General features: G+C 44.2%; 1 protein-coding gene across 14 annotated transcripts in view; it reads left to right on the top strand.

Moving 5' to 3' along the window:
- The window catches only part of anks1b (ankyrin repeat and sterile alpha motif domain containing 1B), a 1080298-nt gene that overhangs the window by 572097 nt on the left and 486114 nt on the right, over positions 1–22087 (top strand). For all 14 annotated transcript variants that reach the window (XR_005462295.1, XM_038811308.1, XM_038811309.1 and 11 more), the window contains one exon: positions 6276–6395. Coding sequence is in view for 13 of the 14 variants with exons in the window: in XM_038811308.1 (XP_038667236.1) it covers positions 6276–6395 (120 nt within the window). In the remaining variant the exon portion in view is untranslated. The remainder of the gene's footprint in view (positions 1–6275; positions 6396–22087) is intronic.

Here is a 22087-nt window from a genome sequence, read left to right as displayed (position 1 = left end):
GTTAAGCTCTTTTGTGTATCTAAGAAGCAGAGGTGGGATGAAAGCTTATCTATTTTACCCTAGGAATGCTGAGTTATCCTTCGTCTTCTGACTGGTTCAGGGAAACACTTTGGCTGGTTTTCTGAATTTCTGCTGAACACTGTGATGATAAAAATGAGATTAATATGACAGAAATAATTTTAAAATTTCATTTGGGGAAATTACAAATGTAAGAAGTTGCTTGCGTATCTTTGGTAACTGTTCGGAATAAAACAATTTAGATTTTCGTAACAGTTGATATTCAAGTGAGATCAAAAAAAGTTTTTTTGCTTCAGAATTTAACCCTGCAAGACGTCTGGATTCGTCCAACTCTGGCCTTTTGTGAATCACCTATTTCTTTCACCCCACTATTGGTGGACATTTCATTGCCAGTCTAGCCCCTACTCTGTTATAATCCCCCTCTGGCCTGCCCAAATATTTCTGTCTTTTTGCATTGCTCTTCTCCTTTAACAACCTTTCTTTGGCCATCCTTTTTAGTCACCCCTCCAAGCTATCTCCTCCATGGCTCGGTGTCCAATTTTTATTTGATTTCATCCTGTGAGGTGTTTTGAGAAATTTTTATTTTCAATATTAAAGCTGCTTTGTGATAGAGATGTGTGATAAATCTACACAAATATCATAAGTTGGTTTCTCCACTGTTTTTCATGAAACTCTAATATAAAAAGATAATGTTAATAAAAAAATAAGAATTAAACGTGGGCCAGGATTTCACCCCCCTCCATGGCCTGGCGGGATATTGCGGTCTCGTGAACTGAACAGAGATTTAGATGGGTTGCTGCATCTGCTGTGGGGGAGGGGTGGGGGTGGCATAAAACCCTGCCCATGAACTTTGCTCACCTGTTCAGCAATATCCCTCTAAGGCAGGGGTGGGCAAACTACGGCCCGCGGGCCGCATGCGGCCCGCCAAAGGTATTTCTGCGGCCCACCAAGTCATTAAAAAAAAAAATTTTAAAATTTTTTTTTTTTTTTTTTTTTAAATTTTTTTTTTAAGGTTAATGGGGGGGGGCTGTTGGGTTACTTACTGGTATAGGGTGGATACGTTGACTTGAGTAGGGTGATCATTGCTCGGCACAACATCGAGGGCCGAACGGCCTGTTCTGTGCTGTACTGTTCTATGTTCTATATGAGGCGCCCAGAATCATAACCGGGTGAAGTAATTATTTTACTTAATATACTATGCGGCCCTTTGTGAATTGTGAATTTCTGAATGTGGCCCTTGCACGGAAAAGTTTGCCCACCCCTGCTCTAAGGTGTGCCGTCACATAGCTGCACAGCAACCTGAGTATCCCTAAGTGGGTCTCACACAGGTTAGCCCCTTTTAGCTACTTTGCCTGTGTGGCTACGCAAAGTATTTGAAAAGGTCTGTGCACTTAAATCACCCAAGTACGACAAAATAATGAAAGGGAATGTTGCTGGCTGATGTAACTTACACCTTCCTCTCTCAGGCTGGGTGAGTCTGGAGGAAGGAAGCTTGCCCCTGGCTGCATCGGCGCATAGTAATTGAAACTCATAGAAGAAAGCCACCCCCCCTTTCTTTTCATCCCTCCCCCCCCATTTGAGTTTCACTCTTTCCCTCTCAATGTTCATCTCCCCATAAGTTGCTCTGCATCTCCCACAATGCTGAATTGCCTTTATCTCCATGCCTGTGCCATTATTTCCTCTTTTCAATGTCTCTCTTATGCATTACAAGTCTTGGGTTTCTGCTGGGTTTCTCATATTGTCTGACTCTTTTTCTCCGTTTCCCCTTTATCACCTGGAATTTTATTTGTTTTTCTTGCTTCTCTTTCTGGTCCTATGTGGCCCAGTCACTCCCCCTCCCCTTGTTCTCTTCCATCTTTTTTCCCTCTTCCCAATGCATCTTTCAATTTTGTTTGTGTGTCACTATCCGTCAATTTTGTTTTTCTTCCCCGGCATCATGTCTTTCTCAATTACTTCAGCTCTCTTGTATATTAAAGTGGAATTAGAGTTACAAAGGTATTTAGGGAGATGGACACAGAGATTTTGAGAAGCAGTGATATAGACAGAGAGAGAGAGACAGAAGTTAGGCTGTTCCCTTTTGATAATACAGTTACAAACTCAATCACGGAGTGCTTCAAAATCTGCCTGCCCAATTTTAAAAATCTGTCACGCTACCTCTCACTTTATGGCATTCACCGGATGTGGAATAGTTTACTTATGGTAAGGCAGATTTAAAATATGGACATTCTTTTGTCCTGTGGTACTAGAAGTGCCCTTCAGCGCAGTAAAAGGGAAATTAACCCGTTGCCTCCAGGTGTCCAGTCGTGCATTGGTATTGGGAAAATTAATGTTAATCCTACGTTTCTGACACCATAGAGACTGCAGTATTGCTCGACGATCAGAGTGGAAGCAGAACCTGTATAAATGCAAATTACAAATCATTGTAACAATGTTCCACAACTCACTCACGCCATTTGTAAAAAGGGGTTACTTTCCCCAGGCATGTGGGCATCGCTGTTCTCAATAGATGACAGGTAGACAACAGTGCTATAGCTGTTTTAGGACAGCTCGGCCGATTGTGCTGCTTACGGTAGAGCGGGCTGTACAGTAGCACAGTGGTTACCACTGTTGCTTCACAGCGCCAGGGTCCCAGGTTTGATTCCCGGCTTGGGTCACTGTCTGTGAAGAGTCTGCATGTTCTCCCTGTGTCTGCGTGGGTTTCCTATGGGTGCTCTGGTTTCCTCCCACAAGTCCTGAAAGACGTGCTTGTTAGGTGAATTGGACATTCTGAATCCGCCCTCTTTGTACCCGAACTGGCGTCGGATTGTGGCGACTAGGGGATTATCACACTAACATCATTGCAGTGTTAGTGTAATCCTACTTGTGACAATAATAAAGATTATTATTAATCTTCAAAAACATTGCCAGGATCTTTCGGTAACACCACACCAACCCTTAGCTTTGCAACCCTTCTGACACCCGCCCGCTACTCACCCACGGGTCTTGACCAGCATTTTGAAAAACCTTGCTGTAATTTCCCTTTTTCTTCCCTCACTTTACACCTCACTCCCATTATTTAATTTAAAGTTCTCTCTGCTGCGCTAGTTATACAGCTCGCCAGCACAGTTCAGGTGAAGGTCATCCTACTTCCCCAATACTGATGCCAGTGTGGGCCCCATGAGTGGAATTGATGATCATTTGCTGTTTGATTTTCATTTTCCCCTGGATTTGTTGTCCTTCCGTGAACTGTTCTTCTTCCAAAGCCGGGAGTAGAATGTTAATCCCCAAAGTCATCACCAACGTCAGCACTTTGCTGCAGTCATCAGCAATACTGTCGGGAAGTGCAGTGAATAATGCTGAGATGCAAAAATAGTTTACTTCAAGTCAAAAGAAAATATTCTTGTGAAGTTAAATGCCACTAACATTTTTCAAAATGATAATGGTAATTTTCACATAGTGGCTTTACGAATTCAAGTTTTCAGTTTGGATGATGGATCTCAAAAACATATCTCCTCCTTCACAAGGCGGCTGACACCGCCTCTCTTTACCCTGCTTGCTTAGAGCTGCAAGTTATAGCTTGTCCACGCAGACCTAAAACTCTGACCTGTGGTGTGGTGCAGCTCCGACAACATCGTTGGAGCTTTTCAGTTTTGGAGCCAAACTTGCAGAGCTACATGTAATGTCAGACACTAGTTAGATTAGTCACAAAGTATAAGAATAGCCATGTGTGCTGTCACCACACTTTCCTGTGTTACCAGCATGGTCAGTGTGCCTGATATCACTTTAAGAAAGATGTGATTGATACCTAACATAGCTAACTGTTCATTTCTAAGAAACCACTTGTATATTTGGAACAGATCACGCCCTTGCTTCTCCATGACCAGCTACTGTTTTGTGATGTGAAAATCACCTGATGGGATCCTTATTTTCTCTTTTATGGTGGATTGGTCATTCTCGTTTCAGATTTGAAATCAAAACAAAGTAAACAAAGAACAAAGAAAATTACAGCACAGGAACAGGCCCTTCGGCCCTCCCACCCTCTGCCGATCCAGATCCTTTATCTAAACCTGTCGTCTATTTTCCAAGGATCTACTTCCCTCTGTTCCCCGCCCGTTCATATATTTGTCTAGATGCATCTTAAATTATGCTATCGTGCCCACCTCTACCACCTCCGATGGCAAAACGTTCCAGGAACCCACCACCCTCTGCGTAAAAAACTTCCAACGCACATCTCCCTTAAACTTTCCCCCTCTCCCCTTGAAATCGTGACCCCTTTGTAATTGACACCCCCACTCTTGGAAAAAGCTTGTTGCTATCCATCCTGTCCATACCTCCCATAATTTTGTAGACCTCAATCAGGTCCCCCCATAACCTCCGTCTTTCCAACGAAAACAATCCTAATCTACTCAACCTTTCTTCATAGCTAGCACCCTCCATACCAGGCAACATCCTGGCGAACCTCCTCTGCACCCTCTCTAAAGCATCACATCCTTCTGGTAATGTGGCGACCAGAACTGCACGCAGTATTCCAAATGTGGCCTAACCAAAGTCATATACAACTGTAACATGACCTGCCGACTCTTGTACTCAATACCCCGTCCAATGAAGGCAAGCATGCTGTATGCCTTCTTGACCACTCTATCGACCTGCGTTGCCACCTTCCGGGTACAATGGACCTGAACTCCCAGATCTCTCTGTACATCAATTTTCCCCAGGACTCTTACATTGACCGTATAGTCCGCTCTTGAATTAAATCTTCCGAAATGCATCACCTCGCATTTGAACTCCATCTGCCATTTCTCTGCCCAACTCTCCAATCTATCTATATTTTGCTGTATTCTCTGACAGTCCTCCTCGCTATCTGCAACTCCACCAATCTTAGTATCATCTGCAAACTTGCTAATCAGATCACCTATACCTTCGTCCAGAACATTTATGTATATCACAAACAACAGTGGTCCGAGCACGGATCCCTGTGGAACACCACTAGTCATCTTTCTCCATTTTGAGACACTCCCTTCCACCACTACTCTCTGTCTCCTGTTGCCCAGCCAGTTCTTTATCCATCTAGCTAGTACACCCTGAACCCCATACGACTTCACTTTTTCCATCAACCTGCCATGGGAAACTTTATCAAACGCCTTACTGAAGTCCATGTATATGACATCAACAGCCCTTCCCTCATCAATTAACTTTGTCACTTCCTCAAAGAATTCTATTAGGTTTGTAAGACATGACCTTCACTGCACAAAACCATGTTACCTATCGCTGATAAGTCTATTTTCTTCCAAATGTGAATAGATCCTATCCCTCAGTATCTTCTCCAACAGTTTGCCTACCACTGACGTCAAGCTCACAGGTCTATAATTCCCTGGATTATCCCTGCTACCCTTCTTAAACGAAGGGACAACATTAGCAATTCTCCAGTCCTCTGGGACCTCACCCATGCTCAAGGAGGCTGCAAAGATATCTGTTAAGGCCCCAGCTATTTTGTCCCTCACTTCCCTCAGTAACCTGGGATAGATCCCATCCGGACCTTGGGACTTGTCCACCTTAATGACTTTAAGAATACCCAAAACTTCCCCAAGGGGAGACAAAATGTGAAGAGATTCTTTCAGTATAAAAGAAGTGTGGTTTAATCAAAGCGAAGTGTGAGGGGAATGCACGCACTGAGAGTATACTTCAAAGTAGGTTGAATCTGCCACATAGCTTAATGAATGTGGATATGGTTTCAGGCAGTCAGAAGGGAAGGGATTCCAAACAAGTCAGGAGGTTAAAGGATCCTGGATTGGAGCCAAGGCAGGAGATAGATGAAAATTTTCTGGGAGGGGCGGGGGAGGTTCCTATGTCTGCCAAGACGGTCAGAGGATTCTGTTATAACTCGACAGGAGGCCCAGGGATCTGCACCTTTAGAGTCCCTGTGGCCTCACCTGAGTATGATTTACCCAGATAAGGGCGGCGGGGCCAACCCCCATTTTCCTTGGACTGATGGGACATAAATATCCAGGCCCGGATGTGGGCTGGGGGCGGGTGGTCCTTTGGGGAGCAGGGGGTGTAAATAGTAAGGAGAATAAATCAAAACTTTTCTGCAGTCATCGCTTCCAAGTGGTCGCTTGCCTGAGACTTTACAGATTTGAAAGTTCCGATTGGATTAGCTGCATTCTTGCTTCTGATGAGACTTATTCGTTTGATTAAAAAAATGCAGGATCTAACCTTATCAGCTGAAGCTGAATATACAAACCGTCCTCCATGTCTGTCATTTTTTTTCAAATCTACAGATTATATGCTGCAAAAGATGGATTTAAAGGGAACAGAGGCACCAGGGAAGCAATGTCCAGTTCCAACTCCTCGGGCCTCCATATCATCACCAGCAGCCTTACCTTCCCATAGGATCAAAGGTAAGGGAACTTAAACTATTCTGGATTAGGCAGGTGTATTTTTTTCGGAAAAGTTTCAGGTACTGTTTTTCGTGGTTAGTCAGCATATAAATTGCTGCTTTCTGATGCATGCAAATTCAGTGGCCAACAGTAACATTGAAGTTACATTGCGCAGAATGTAACTTTCATCGATGCTCCAGCCACCATGTTGACTATCAGTGTACCGCCTGCTGCTGCTCTACCTGATGATTTGTTTGGCAATAGCTCCATCGATAAATACCTTAGAAACATGGGGTGTAATCTTAACTCCCAGGAACAGGTGGTCTCGGTGTAGATTGGTGTTGAACAAAAATTCCAGCCCAACCCCAACTCACCCAATTCTGGCTTTAACGAAGGAGAGTTCGGGCACAGGTGACCAAACTGCTCTCAGGAGGTGGATAGGTTTGTAAACTTTTGAAGAGGGCTTGTGCCTCCTTTTTTTTTTTACAGACATTTTGTTTGTCACGAATTTCACCTGGGATACCCAGGCCTTGGAAACACAGTTGATAAAAGGAGATGAGAAGGAGTGGATGAATCTGGTCAGTGCATTCATGGCACTGCATGTGGGCTACAAGAAGCAGGAGTGTTTCCTCCAGACACAACAGACTTTTCAACTTCCTAACTGACCCCTCTACCCACCCGCGAGCTACCACTTATCAATTCACTCCGCGATCTCAGACTCCCACATCCATGCTTTCCCCTCCTTGGCTTCAATTTGTGGTTAGGAGAGATTGAGTCTGAGAGACATTCCTCCCTGCGATCTCTCCCTTCTTCCTCTCTGCTCCGCGACAAGTGACCTTGTGTTTGTCGGCACTCATGTCCAACAGACAGATAGCCTGTGTTTCCGGGTGTACCACCTGGAACTACAATCCGTTGACTCCCTCCTCACCTCCTTGTGGTGTGGGCAAATATAATGTCAAGTAGTCTCTTTTTTTGCAACCAGTCAATAGTGATCATTTTGAAAGAATTGTTCCAGTTCCAAACTAGTTGCTGGCAAGGTGTCCATGCCCTGACATAAAAAAGAGTGTTTTCCCCTCAGCTATCAAGAAACGAGGCAGGCAGCTTCTCCCTGACCTCTGCCAATACTACGCTGTAACTCAAGATGGGTATAACGACGCACACATCTCTGACCTGGTCACCATAAAGTGATAGATGGGCAGGCACCAAAATTGGCAGCCTTCCTGACATGTTTTTAAAAAAGTAATTAATGGACCTCACTGCTGCCTCACAGCACCAGGGACCCAGGTTCAATTACGACCTTGGGTGACTGCGTGGAGTTTGCATTTTCTCCCTGTGTCTGCGTGTGTTTCCTCTGGATGCTCCAGTTTCCTCCTACCATCCAAAGATATGCAGGTTAAGTGGATTGGCCATACTAAATTCCTCCTGAGTCTTCAGGGATGTGCAGGTTAGGTTACGGGGATAGGATGGGGTGAGCAGGGAGTAGGCGTGGATAGAATGCTCTCTCGGACGGCAGGTGTAGACTCGATGAGCCGAATGGCCTTCTGCACTGTAAGGATTCTATGATTCTACCTCCCACTGAGGGGGTGGAAGTCCCAGCATGTTAGTGCTATGGGGCAGCTCCTTCTTTTTGAAAAGTCAGTCAGTTTGAAACCAGCTTTTGTAATGAGGTGGTGGGATGGACAAGATGCAGTCACTTATCTGAATTTGTTCACATTATTCCCAATCCAAATGCAGAGGTTAATGTATAAGGAATTGCAGTTGCGAACCCCATTCTAAGATTTGGATGCGAATAAAGTGTCTAATGTCCAGACTCTGTGAACATTTAGGATTTTTTTACCATTTTGAAACAAATTCTGAACAAATCAATAGAATAGCCGTGGCTGCTGAGAGTGAAAATGTCCGATCTCTGATTATGGAACCAGATGTTAGGTGGATTGGCCAATGAAAAATTGCCCTTAGTGTCCAAAATTGCCCTTAGTGTTGGGTGGTGTTACTGGGTTATGGGGTTACTGGGTTATGGGGATAGGGTGGAGTTGTTGACCTTGGGTAGGGTGCTCTTTCCAAGAGCCGGTGCAGACTCGATGGGCTGAATGGCCTCCTTCTGCACTGTAAATTCTATGAAATTCTATGTGGACATCTGTTGGAGTGTGGGCAAGGTTCGTTCCATTTGGGGCAGGACAGTGTTGGCCTCTCAGTTTTAGCTTCTGAAGGCCTTGTTTATACAATGGAGGCCTCTGGCCAGCACTGTCTATGGTCATTAGAATCAGAGCCAGAGAACCACACAATAATATGCCTGCAATGTTTCCTCTTTCAACTACTTAAAATCCTTTTTCAAACGTTACTGTTAAATCATACTCAGCAACCCATCCGGCAGTGTATTCCAAATCCCAACTGCTTGTCGGATGGTAAAGTTTTTCCTGTCGCCTCTGTTTTCTTTTGCTAGTCACCTTGAATCTGCCCCCTGGTTTTCAACCATTCAACCATCGGAACCAATTTCTCTTTATTTATCCAGTATGCTTCATATTTTAAACACCCATCAAATTTCCTCTTAGCCGTCTCTGCTCGAAGGAGAACAAGCCCAGCTTCTAATAGCTTTATGATTGTTAATGACGGCCTCTCAGGTACTTTAACACCAATTTGAAATGGATTCAGTAATTGCTAACCAAGGGAGTATGAGTCAATTTTTAACACTTATATTTGTTGTCAAACTCAATTCAATTAATGACATTCATATGCAAATCATCTGTGCTACACTGTTTATTCAGCTGCTCTTATCCAGGAACCTTTACAGGTTCAGAGTCATTAAATAATAATATAAGGACAGCAGTTCAGTTCACTATTGCAAATAGAAAATTCCCTGACACATACAGCAATGGATTTGCATTCTGTGCTTGCAGGCTTTTATTATGCATGAATAAACAGGCCTCAATATCTGCCGAAAGCAACATTTCACTTTTCAAGCAGCATTCAGGCTTCTATTTGCATGTTCTGGATATTTCACCCTGCACACATTGCCTCAATATCCACAATTTGTCATCCTGCCTTGATATGGTCAATTGCTATAGTTCTGCTTTTGAACAATGCCGAGGATGCATCGATCTTTAACATATTGATAGATCATCTCCAAATCATATATTCTGAATTAGAAAATTGCATTACCTATGCTTCAAAATTGGCAAGAGGTAAAAAAAACACCATCTAATTGTGCTAAACAGTGTTGAAAATGCTGATGTACATCTAACTATCAGGAAGGCGTCTGTCTATCTGCCCATGTAGGACATGATCAGGAGATGAACCTATTGAATGCTCGGACAGGTGACACAAGCACAGAACTAAAGGGAGCGGGAGAATGTTCTGTTTTCTCTTGTTCACTAAATTGTGATCATCTTGTATTCCAAAGGTTTACATCACTGCCACTAACGTATGCTTGGAATGATTTATTTTGGCATTAGTGATTGCTACATTAAACTATTTGAAATGAATTATTTGTGCAGAAATACATCTTGCTCTGGCAATTAAATATTTGAAATCTAGGGACAGCATGGTAGCATAGTGGTTAGCACAATTGCTTCACAGCTCCAGGGTCCCAGGTTTGATTCTCGGCTTGGTTCACTCTGTGCAGAGGCTGCACATTCTCCCCGTGTGTGCATGGGTTTCCTTCGGGTGCTCCGGTTTCCTCCCACAGTCCAAAGGTGTACAGGTTAGGTGGGTTAGCCATGCTAAATTGCCCATAGTGTCCAAAATTGCCCTTAGTGTCGGGTAGGGTTACTGGGTTATGGGGATCGGGTGGAGGTGTGGGCTTGGGTAGGATGCTCTTTCCAAGAGCCGGTGCAGACTTGATGGGTCGAATGGCCTCCTTCTGCACTGTAAATTCAATGATTCTATGATTCTAATCAGTACTCGTAAAATAATCAACTCAAATGTTTTACTGTAGTCTAAATTTGAAGTCACGTTCCCTATGGTACATGGGACATGCATAAAGATTGCATTTTTGCCACAGGATGGATTGAGGGAAAATATTTTCCATGGGGGTTTCTCCCAATCTCATGCTGTACCTTCTGTCAAAGATGCAATGGAAGTTTAGAAGAATTTGTTGGAAATTTAACCCTATGATCTAAAGGCACAAAGTAACTTCAGTGGTTCAGCTCTTCAAATGTATCAAGTCAGAGCAAATGAAATGGGACAGGGGGGAAATTTAATGTAGATGACAGTGATCTTGGCCAAGAGCCCTGTGTGCCTCTTTTTGTGAATGCCTGCCGCAGTCAGTGCCATTCTGGGCTGCGGTAGGCCTTCCCCTGAAGGCAGTGGTCCTGTCTGCCGAGAGCGAACAGACAATCAGCTAGCAGCTCTTCCTTGCTCAGGGGTGACTCCAATTCGGGCACCCTGTGCGTAATGGATGGCACATTTGTGCCGTGCATTTGTTTGTTTCCCCACAACCCCAGCCACTTGATCATGGCTCTCCACTCCCCTTGCTGGGACCTGCCTGACCAGCATTGGCAAAACCGGCCCATTTACCTTGGAATCCAGCCTCCAGCGGCGATCCTCTTGGGAACCAGCTGCTGTACGGTACCAGCAGTGGCTAGCACTCTGATTGAATTTTATATTGTATGAGGAGGGACTTACTCTCAGAGAGGGACAGAAATCACAGTCTGATGGTCAGAAAATCAGGTCAGGGCTTCTGGTCAAGAGCGATAGGACTCGCACCAAGCTTTTCAGCTGGGGGCAGGACCAAAACCTGCATGTAAAATTACGGCCACGGAGGGCATACATCGCAGATTCAGCTGGATGGCTACTTGAGCAGAGGTGGCTGAGGAAGTTTAATAGACTTTTTAAAATCTATAGTTTTTGACAGAGTGAATCGAGAAAGACTACGGGCGTGATTTAATGCCCAAAAACAGAGTCCCGTTTGGGCACATATGGTGGAGCATTTCTCTGCCAAGGATGACCCCGCTGAGCTCGTCCATGCAGGAAGAGATCGCAGCGCCAGGTTTAAATGCAGTTCTGGGGATATATTCTCCGCACCCTGATACCAAAATCACGTTTGGCGACAGGGCGAAGAATCTGTTTTCGGCCACGAAATCGGGACCTATTTCCGCCCCCCGAAAATCAGCGTACTCAGGAAATACACCGTGCCAAGTATCCACCACCTCAGCACATTGCCTGAGGCCCGCCCCACTATTCTCCGTCCCAGGAACCTCACGTGGCAGCTGCGGACTCGGGAGGAGGGCAAATTGGAGAGCAGGGCGGGACTTTATCCGGGACTGGGGGCTATGTGAGCGGGCGGTACGGGGCGGGCGAGCGGCCGACGCGGGGCACTATTTCGGCAGTCCAGGTCCGTGGCATGAGTCTGCCATGGAGCACGGCATGGCTGCTGGAGGCCGCCGCCGAGCGCATGCCCTCAAACCCGGAAGTGCGGGCGGCCATATTGGCAGCTAGAGCTGTGTGCTCTAAGACAGTTGCCTGCTAGCCCCCTGCAAGAAGGTGAATATGTGGCCTTTTCTTTTCTTTTGTAAATTTAGAGTACCCAATTCATTTTTTCCAATTAAGAGGAATTTAGCTTGGCCAATCCACCTACCCTGCACATATTTGTGTTGTGGGGGCGAAACCCACGGAAACATGGGGAGAATGTGCAAACTCCACACGGACAGTGACCCAGAGCCGGGATCGAAAGAATCTGTGGCCTTTGACGCCAGTTTTCCTGGCCCCCACAGGGAGCCAGCACAGCGCTGGAGCGGTTCACACCGCTCCAGCCTTACATCCTGGCGGGGACTGGGGGCGGCGCCAACCCACGTATGTGCGGTAGACTCACAGAACGCTCCGGCCCTGACGCAACATGGCGCGGGGGTTCTGGGGCCGGAAGCGGAACAAAGTAGGCCCGGGGTGGAGAGGCCGGCCCGCCGATCGGTGAGCCCTGATCGCGGGCCAGACCCCATCCAAGGCCCCCCCCGGTGAAGGAGCGCTTTTCCTCGCCCCACAGGCCGCCCCCTGACCCTTCGCGCAGAGTTCCCGCCGGCCGCGACCGGGGTGAATGCCGTCGGCGGGGGTCTGCCGTTTCCGTGCGGCCGCTCGGCCTATCTGGGCCGGAGAACAGCGGCCACGACCGGCACCGCGCCTCGGAGAATCGTGCGCGGCGTCGTGGCGCGGTGGTGGCGATTTTCTGGCCTGTTGCGGGGCTCGGAGAATCGCGCCCCACAGTTTTCACGATAGCGTGGGGACATTGCCCCAGAAATGGAGAATCCAGCCCCTGATCTCTTGACACCCCCCCCCCCCTCCCACCCCGGACTCCCCATCGCAGCCTTTGGATGCCCCAACATACCTCTCATTGAATCCGTGAGACCACTCACCCACCTCTTAAGGGCAGAGCACACCCCCCCTCCGGGCACGATCCATGGCACGGGAAATATGACACTCTGTTTCCTTGGCATTGCCCATTCAATCACGTCCTATACTTCCTTTGTTTGGGAAGTTATTATTGAATAGTCATCAATTTAAATTCCTTGCTAAAAGAGGAAAATCGCATTCGGAAAAATGTGTTAAAAGCAGAGTTTGTTGGAGCATGAAATCCTTGAACTCAGGGAGTGGTGAAGTCAAGAACATTGCACTTTTAAAATGCAGCTTGGATAAATATTTAAAACAGAAAAATTGTCATTGATTCCAGTAAAATGCTGGAACAATAATGTTGACCTCCTTCTGTGCTGTGACTTTCTTTGCTCTGACGTATGTACCATATCTGCACTAAATACAGATCTGGAATTGGTAGCATGGATATCAAATAAAATAAAAACAGAAAATACTGGAGAAACTCAGTAGGTCTGGCAGCTGCTGTGGAGAGAGAAACAGGAGTTAATGTTTCGAGTCCATATGACTTTTCTGAAGAAGTTCTTCCAGCACTTTCTGTTTTTATTTAAGATTTGGACTTCCAGAAGGTGTTCGGCAAGGTACCTCACTAAAGGTTAAGTCGTAAGAAACAGCACATGGCGTTGGAGGTTGTATGTTGATGTGGGTAGAGAATTGGCTAATGGACAGGAGACGGTGAGTGGGGAAAGTGGTTCTTTTTCTGGTTGGTTACCTGTAACCAGTGAAGTTTCACAGCGATCAGTGCTGAGGCTGCAACTGTTTACAATATAGATCAATAACTTTGAGGAAGGAAGCGAATGTACTGTCGCCAAATTTGCAGACCACACAAAATAGGTGGAATGACAAGTTGCGAGAGGGATACAGACAATTTGCAAAAAGATCTTGATCAGTTAAGTAAGTGGACAATAAGTTGGCAAATAGAATATAATGTGGAAAAATGTGAAGTTGTTCATTTTGGAAGGGAGAGCAAAATAACAGACCATTATTTAAAGGGAGAAAAACTGCAGAAAGCTGCAACACAAAGGGACTTGGGATAATTGTGCATGAAACATAGAATGTTAGCACACAGGTACAGCAGGTAATCAGGAAGGCTAATGCAATGTTGGCCCTTATTTCAAGGGGGTTGAAGTATAAGAGTAGGGAAGTTAAAGAATGTTCACTGGGTTGATATCCGGTATGAAGAAATTGCCTTATGAGCAACGGTTAAACAGGTTGGACTCTACTCATTGGTATTTAGAGGAATGAGAGGTGACCTTGTTGAAACCTATAGGATTACAAAGGGGCCTGACAGGGGAAATGCTGAGATGATGTTTCCCCTCATGAGAGAGTTTGGATGAGAGGCATAGTCTCAGAATAAAGGAGTGCCAATTTCAGACAGACGAGGAAGAGTTGATTCACACAGAGGGTTGTGAGTGTTTGGAACTCCTTGCCACAGAGAGCTGTGGGGGCAGAGCCCTTATGTATTTTGAAGGCTGGGATAGATAGATCATCAAGGGAATCCAGGGTTATGGGGAAAGGGCAGGAAAATGGATGAGAGAAATATTGGATCAGCCATGATCCTGTTGAATGGTGGAGCAGATTCGAAGGACCGATTGGCCGGTTCCTATTTCTTATGGTCTAATTTCGCTTTCATTTTAGCACGTATATAATGCCTACTGAATACACTACTCAGTGAGTGCCCGCATATAAGTAAAGTTTTCTTACAAGAATGCAGGAACTGCAAAATGCCAATATTTTCTTGGGCTCTTAGCACTTTATTGGCTGCCTGCCAAAGTGTCTGTTCTAATGAGAGTTGACTGCACTTTTGTGTGAAAGGAGCATGAAAATCACTCTCTATTAGGAGAAGCAGGAAACCACAGTCCATTTTTGTCACAATGAAATCATGTGCATGTGCCGCTCTGCTGTATATCTGAGAAGAAAAAAAATGTTTGCCACACAAATCTTCTCAGAGATGCTGCCCCATTAAAAAGCTCCTCCTTTACTGAAATGTTAACAGGCTCCTTGCTCAATTGAGGGTTCTATCCTGAGCTGCAGGAGAATACCGCAATGGAAGACGCATTCCATATTTCATAAATAATTTCAGCTTGTAACACACACATATTCCTAATTCCAAGTGGCACCCAAATTGATTTGACTATTGTATGAATTGTACCAAGAAAGTCTGAAGGATAGATCCTGTTTGATGGTTCGAAACTTTAAAAAAATTGTATGAGGAGAGGAGGGTGATAATTTCTGCTTAAAGGCTGACCGCTCGCTGTGTCCCCCGCAACGGAAACTGCTGGAAAATCCTGACCCAAATCATGTGCCAAACAAGCTGACATACAATGGCATTGGTGAAGTCAAGGGGTACTTCCTCTATTTGATAGATTATAGCGACTCATTCCTTCAAACCTAAATTGATTCCAGTGATGCAAGTATAATCTATAAAACATAAAGCAAGTGTCAAAGTCTATATTTTTTTCGTGCAAAGGAGATCAGCAAGGATATGATGCAAAGATGAACGAGTGGGACTGAGTGGCAAGCACAATATGGGCATCAGATATTTGAGTGAATATAAGTTTACAGAAGGTGGACGACAGCCAGGAAAGCAATGGAATAAACAAATCTGGAGGTGTCAGAAGCATAACAGAGGCATTAACTGTTCGCAGCAGTTGGGCTAAGGCAGGCATGGAGATGGAAGAGTTTACAAATCATAGACAAAGCTCATGATGGACATGGATATGAAACATGTCTATGAGGCCTTCTCCATATGTGAGTTTTGTATATGTGAGTGAGGCCTTCGTTAAGAAACCTGTTTGCGATTGATAGCACCACATATACTGGGATCAGTGTTCACAGACAATTAGCAGCCAGATCAATTGGTCCTCAAAGGGATTGCTGGAGCCCGTGTCCAGGAAGGTTATTTAACTTATTCAAAATTAATCTTGTTGAGGAGCAGAGAGGAGGTAGAGGAGTGCTCCTTTTGGCTCCATGTTAAAATTGTAGGTCGCTACTCAACACTGTCTCACCTCCCCCTACAATTTCCACCTTGCTCCCTGGAATCTACTTGGGAGCTGACTGATGTTCATATCTCTCTGAACCGGTAGGCTGCCTCTGGGCCCATGACTGGGGCCTGCACCAGTACTAAGCATTAAGGCCAGTAGATCAATTTACTGTGATCTTGTCAGCAGCCCAAGGCCAGGAAGAGAAATCATGGCCCTCAATGCTTCCCTGTTTCTGGGCTCTTTGTTTTTCATGCTGTCCCCTTCCCTCCCTTCCCTCTTTTCAATCACTTTAACCCTCACCCTCAATCTTGCATGATTTTTCCCACTTTCAAGATTCACCAATCAATTCAGCAAACAGTCACAGAAAGGTCCGAGTAAAATTTTAACACCCACTAATTATAAATATCATCCGATATATATGCAGCATGAATTATTAATGTTAAGAGAATAGTTATATAGTTTGTGTACATCCTATTGGTGATCTCACCATGACTATTCAACAAACCAGAAAATATTAATTTGACTATAATAGCATTATGGAGTATTGTTAATTTGACAGGAAAGATCCCATTGGTTATTTAAAACACTGTGCTAATGATAACGCTGATTTTTGGTGACTGCCTCAGTCCTCATTAACATGTTCTGCATGTTGTACCATATGGACACAGTGATATGAAATTCATATTTGTGGGAAAGATTCAAAACATGCAACCCAGATAAATTGCACAAGATCTTTTCCATTCTGTAGAAGGAGTAGAAACCTTTCTCTTGTCTATTTTATACAAGGGGTATAATTGGATTCTATTTTATCAATAACCTCACAGGGTAGAAAGATCAAATGACTCGTGAGCAGCAAAGTGGAATGATTGAACAACATAGGTGTTAACTGTTGGTGAGAAGCGTTGGATCCCTCAGGTGTCTATGTTTGACATAAATATAAGAGACAAGAGGGCAAAGACTGATTGGTTCACAACTATATCTGTGTTTTCTTGATCTGAAGACTTGCTGATTGCTGCTTTTCACTACAATATATTTTCAACATCCATTATGCAACACAACTTTGTCACAATGTTTCAAAACCTTAAAAAACACATATGAAGCACCAAGATAGAGTGGGATAATAGGTAAGTAAACAAAAGGATAATATTGAAGTCAATGGAAAACTCTCTTGAGAATAATGTTCAGTGTAAAACAAGTTACTAATTATGCATTTCTGTGCTGGCAATTTCACTTCACAAGACCTGCTCACATAAACTTTAATTACCAACAAAATGAACAGAACACCAACCATGATTCCATGCTGTATTCACTAGACACTTTTAGATGTCAAAGGCCATCCAACCCAGTTCATCACATCCACTCTAGAATGACATAGGAACATACATATTAGGAGTTAAAGCCTGCTCCACCTTTTGATAGCATTGCCTACATAATACCAGTAACTACAACTCAAAAGTACTTAATTGGCTGTAAAGCAATTTGGGACATTGTGAATGGTGCTGCATCAGGTGTAGATTTGTCCTTCTGTCATTGCATCTGTACACAGTAGGCAGAGTGACTGTAGCATTGGTGAAATTAGAGGCCCAAAGCTGATTCTTTAAGAACAATTAGTCACAGAGGAATCAACTGATGTAAGCAAGTAGCTACAATAAAATCATTATATTTACATTCCAATTCAAATCTGTAGCTAACTTTCATCCCCAAACTCTTCAATCTCCTCCGACATCCCACGCGACACCCCCAAACCCCCTCGAATGCCCCCTTAAACCTCCCCAATCCCCCTCCAAGACCCAACCATCTTTCCAAAGCTTCTTCTACCCCCACACCTACAATGCCTCCAAACCCCCGTCCAAACTTCCTTGAACTGCCTTTCCAACCCCCCTCCAGCCCATCTCCAACCTCCCTCTGGCTCCCCTCCAACCCCCTCCAAACCTCTCTCCTCCAAATGTCCCTCTGACCCCCTTGAAACCGTCCTGAAACCCCCCTCCAAACCCCCACCAACTCCCTCCCAACTCCCTTAAAATCCTCTCCCATCAACCCCCTCCAGTGCTCTTCCAAACACTTGTGAAAATTCCATCTCCTATTCCCCCATCTTCCACCTAATCCTCTTCCAATTTCTCCCCTTTAACGTCTCCCACACGCCCAGCATCCAATAGGTTCTAAAATTATAGGGATTTCACTGACGATTTTTCAACCCAAAACATTTGTGTTTGTGCATTGCTGCTTCTGACCTTGAGGTGGCTTTCTGGCAGGCTTTTTAAAAAAAAACAACAATCAGAATCACTTAAGCTACCCGAAGGTTGGAAGCAGTGTAGCAACTCTGAAATTGAGCTGACACTGACAGACCAGCTTTAAAAACAGTCGGGAGCTCTCAGCCTGACACAGCCGTATTTTTTAAGCTGTTCTTTTAGGTGGGCAACGGGAAACTCTGTTTGCAACACTGAGCCTGGACTCCCCCTTAGCCTCCAGGCCCCAGTGTTTGCCATCATCGGCTCGCCACTCTCCCCCGCTCTGCAGCCGCCTCATTTTATACAGGCAACATACGTCGTAACAGGATCCCACCCTGATTTGGCAAAATCCAATTTCTAGGCTCATGTGTCGGCTCTGACACACATTGCAACATGGTTGTAAATCCAGAATAAAAGTTCAGTGCAAAGATAGGCAGGAAAGCAAGTTGCGAGGAGCACACAAAGAGCCTTCAAACGGATATAGAGAGGTTATGCAAGGGGCAATAATTTGGTAGATGGAGCATAATATTGGAAAATGTGAGATTGTCAGCTCTGGCAGCAGAATAGAAAAGTAGAATATTATTTCAGTGGAGAAAGTTTGCAGAAGTTGCAGTAAACGGGAAGCTGGGTGTCCTTGCACACAGATACAGCAAATAATTAGGAAGGCAACAGAATGCTGCCATTTATTGCAAGGGAAGATGGAGTATAATTAGACGTTGGTGAGACTGCACCTGGAGTGCTGTTTTGGTCTCCTTAGTTAAGGAGGGGCATAGTTGGATTGGAGTCAGTTCCTCGAAGATTCACCAGGCTGATTCCTGGGATGAAGGGGTTGTGTTACGAGAACGGTAGCATGGTGGTTAGCATAAATGCTTCACAGCTCCAGGGTCCCAGGTTCGATTCCCGGCTGGGTCACTGTCTGTGCGGAGTCTGCACGTCCTCCCCGTGTGTGCGTGGGTTTCCTCCGGGTGCTCCGGTTTCCTCCCACAGTCCAAAGATGTGCGGGTTAGGTGGATTGGCCATGCTAAATTGCCCGTAGTGTCCTAAAAAGTAAGGTTAAAGGGGGGGTTGTTGGGTTACGGGTATAGGGTAGATTTGTGGGTTTGAGTAGGGTGATCATTGCTCGGCACAACATTGAGGGCCGAAGGGTCTGTTCTGTGCTGTACTGTTCTATGTTCTATGTTCTAAAAGGTTGAGAAGGTTGTGCCCCGACTTAGTCCTTCTTAGTTAGAAGGTTAAAAGGTGATTTTATAAAAGGTGATTTTATTGAAACATAAGATTCTGAGAGTGGATAACGGGGCGGGGGCTCTTGACATGGTAGTTGCTGAGAGGACATTTCCTTTTGTGGGGGAACCTAGACCTAGGGGGCACTGTTTGCAAATAAGGGGCCTCCCATTTAAACAGAGATGAGCAGGAATTTCCAGAAGGTCATTAGTGTTTGGGATCCTTCCTCTAAGGAGGCTGTATGTTCAAGGTTGAATTTGATAGATAATTGGGAGGCCAGGGTTTAGAGGGACAGGCAGCAACATAGAGTTCAGGCCACTTCAGCTCAACCATGACTTTATTGGCTGACTCAAGGAGCATAATGGCCTACTCCTACTATTTTTCATGTTGTTATGTTCAACATATAATTCCCAAGAATTATCTAATATGAGAGTTATGTGCTGGATTAGAAAGATAAAAATGGAATCGGTAGCTACTTAAATACAGAAGAGGAAGAAACTAGATAATACGAGACAAATAAAACTTAGTTTCCACAAGGAATGATATAGAAAATGAGACTCTGTTGACTATTAAGTCAGGATTGGTACAGCTGTGTATTGCTTTTAATTTGCAACAAATGTTTTCAAATTTAGTCGTTCAGAGGTATGCAAACTCTTATCATAAAATTGATTATCCTCGTGCTCCGATTATTCACCAAGCAATCGTCCTAATGATAGAGGATTAATTTTTCACTGAATTCTCTTCAGAAATGGATCAGTTGTTAATGTTCCTGCCTGGGTAACTTCCTTCAGTGCTGTATTTATAAATTATAGTAACTCTCTTACAACTGAGTAAAATCCTGCATTACATTCAAGGAACATATTGCTGTAAGCATAACCTCAAGACAACAGATAGAGGGAGTACAACTTCTGTGATGCTGCAGTGCCAAGTACATCAAGGAATTCTGGAATTATAACATATGCTCTTTACTGCCCCCTATGGTCACCTTGATCAGAACCAGATGCAAAACATGTTTGGAAATAGTTAACAAGTCCTAGGTTTTCTGGCGACGACTTTGTTCATTTTCATGACTGAGATTAGTGAATATCACATCAATAATAGCACACAATAATCTTGTTTCTCTGCAATATTATTTTTATTTTCTGTTTATTTCTGTAGCACGGCTTAATTGTTTGGTACAAAAGACAACACCCACCACTGAAAATGTCTAGGCTCAGTCCCTTGCATGTTTAAGAACCAAGTATGTGAAGAGACAATGAGGCTTTGACGTACTAACCGCATGCCTCAGCTGATTTCAGTCAAAAAATAGTCTTGGGGTGACAAGTTGTTCATTTTGATAAAGCTTCCAGCAATCAAAATTGTGATGCCGTTTTGCATCCTGTCATTTCTTTTGCATGCGAGTTCCATTGTAAATGTGCTGACAGACCTTTGTCAATAAAAAATGCTTTATAGCATTTTTATCCAGCTTAAATATATGCACTAAACATACTCTGAATATAATTCCTCCATGCCTTGTTCCTTCCTTGCTTCTCAAGTATCTACTGATACTGAAGTCTTCAGGTTTGTTTCCACATCATAAATTTTATTTAGACTGGTTTGTCTAAACAATTCCTATCAGCATTTTATTTTGCTGACGTTTTATGGCGGCACGGTATCACAATCATTAGCACTGTGGTTTCACAGCTCCAGGGTCCCAGGTGCAATTCCCGGCTTGGGTCACTGTCTGTGCAAGTTCTGAACTTTCTCCCCGTGTCTGCGTGGGTTTCCTCCGGGTGCTCCGGTTTCCTCCCACAGTCCAAAGATGTGCAGGTTAGATGGATTGGCCATGCTAAATTGCCCTTAGTGTCCAAAAAGGTTAGGTGGGGTTATCATAGAATTTACAGTGCATAAGGAGGCCATTCGGCCCATCGAGTCTGCATCGGCCCTTGAAAAGAGCACCCTACCCAAGCCCACATCTCACACCTCCATCCTATTCCCGTAACACAGTAACCCCATCTATCTAGGGTGAAGGTGTGGGCTTAAGTAGGGTGCTCTTTCCAAGAACCGGTGCAGACTCGATGGGCCGAATGGCCTCCTTCTGCACTGTAAATTCCATGAAGTTTTTTTATTTGGACAACTCTTTCGAATTTGTAACACGTGTTGTAATGTCCTACACTGCTTGATTCCTGAGCAGCTCTAATTGCAGCTATCAGTTGACATGAAACGAGCTGGGTCATTTTCCAATGCAAATGGATCCTGATGCTTACTTTCAGATTTGTAACGTGAAGGCAAATGGGTTCATCAGCACCCCTTTGATGCACTGCATCCAAGTGAATCGGCTTCATTTGGTGTTGTTCCGCTTCTCCCCAAAGATTTTAAAAAGGCGGAGAGGAACACAAAGTGAACGCCAGTGTTAAACATGAGGGCCGCATACAAGCCAGTCTTGTATGTATGCAGGCTCCACCATGAATGAATATTAATCATAACTTAAAGGGCCATCCGGTAGACACTGTCATCAGTAATATTACAGTTCGATCAACTTATAGTTATAACCTGGGTCCTGAAATTAAATACTGCCTGACACTCATTGTTGAACATACATAACATAATGTACAGTGTCAATGCATTACCAGATTTTAATGCAGCAAGCGTAACCTGTGGTATTTTTTCGAGCTCCTCTAAGAACAGGTCTGAACATTCAATTCATTAAATTGTCAGAACAGTAATGATGACATTATAACTGTAGAATCGCACAGTCTTATATCTCACAAAAGGGTAGAATAAAATAACTTTTTAGTTAAAAATATTAAGAGCTAAAGTATTGTACATTATGACAACCATCGTAACTAAGAATTGTTAGATTGCTCATGAACGATAAACTGATTGCAAAGCTTCTTACTCTCATAAAAGGAATCACACAAATCATGTGCTTATGTTAGACATA

This window comes from Scyliorhinus canicula, chromosome 11, assembly GCF_902713615.1.
Source record: "Scyliorhinus canicula chromosome 11, sScyCan1.1, whole genome shotgun sequence".
NCBI classification, from domain to species: Eukaryota; Metazoa; Chordata; class Chondrichthyes; order Carcharhiniformes; family Scyliorhinidae; genus Scyliorhinus; species Scyliorhinus canicula.
Note: the sequence above shows the minus strand (reverse complement) of the source record. Positions and strands in the feature narration are given on the sequence as shown.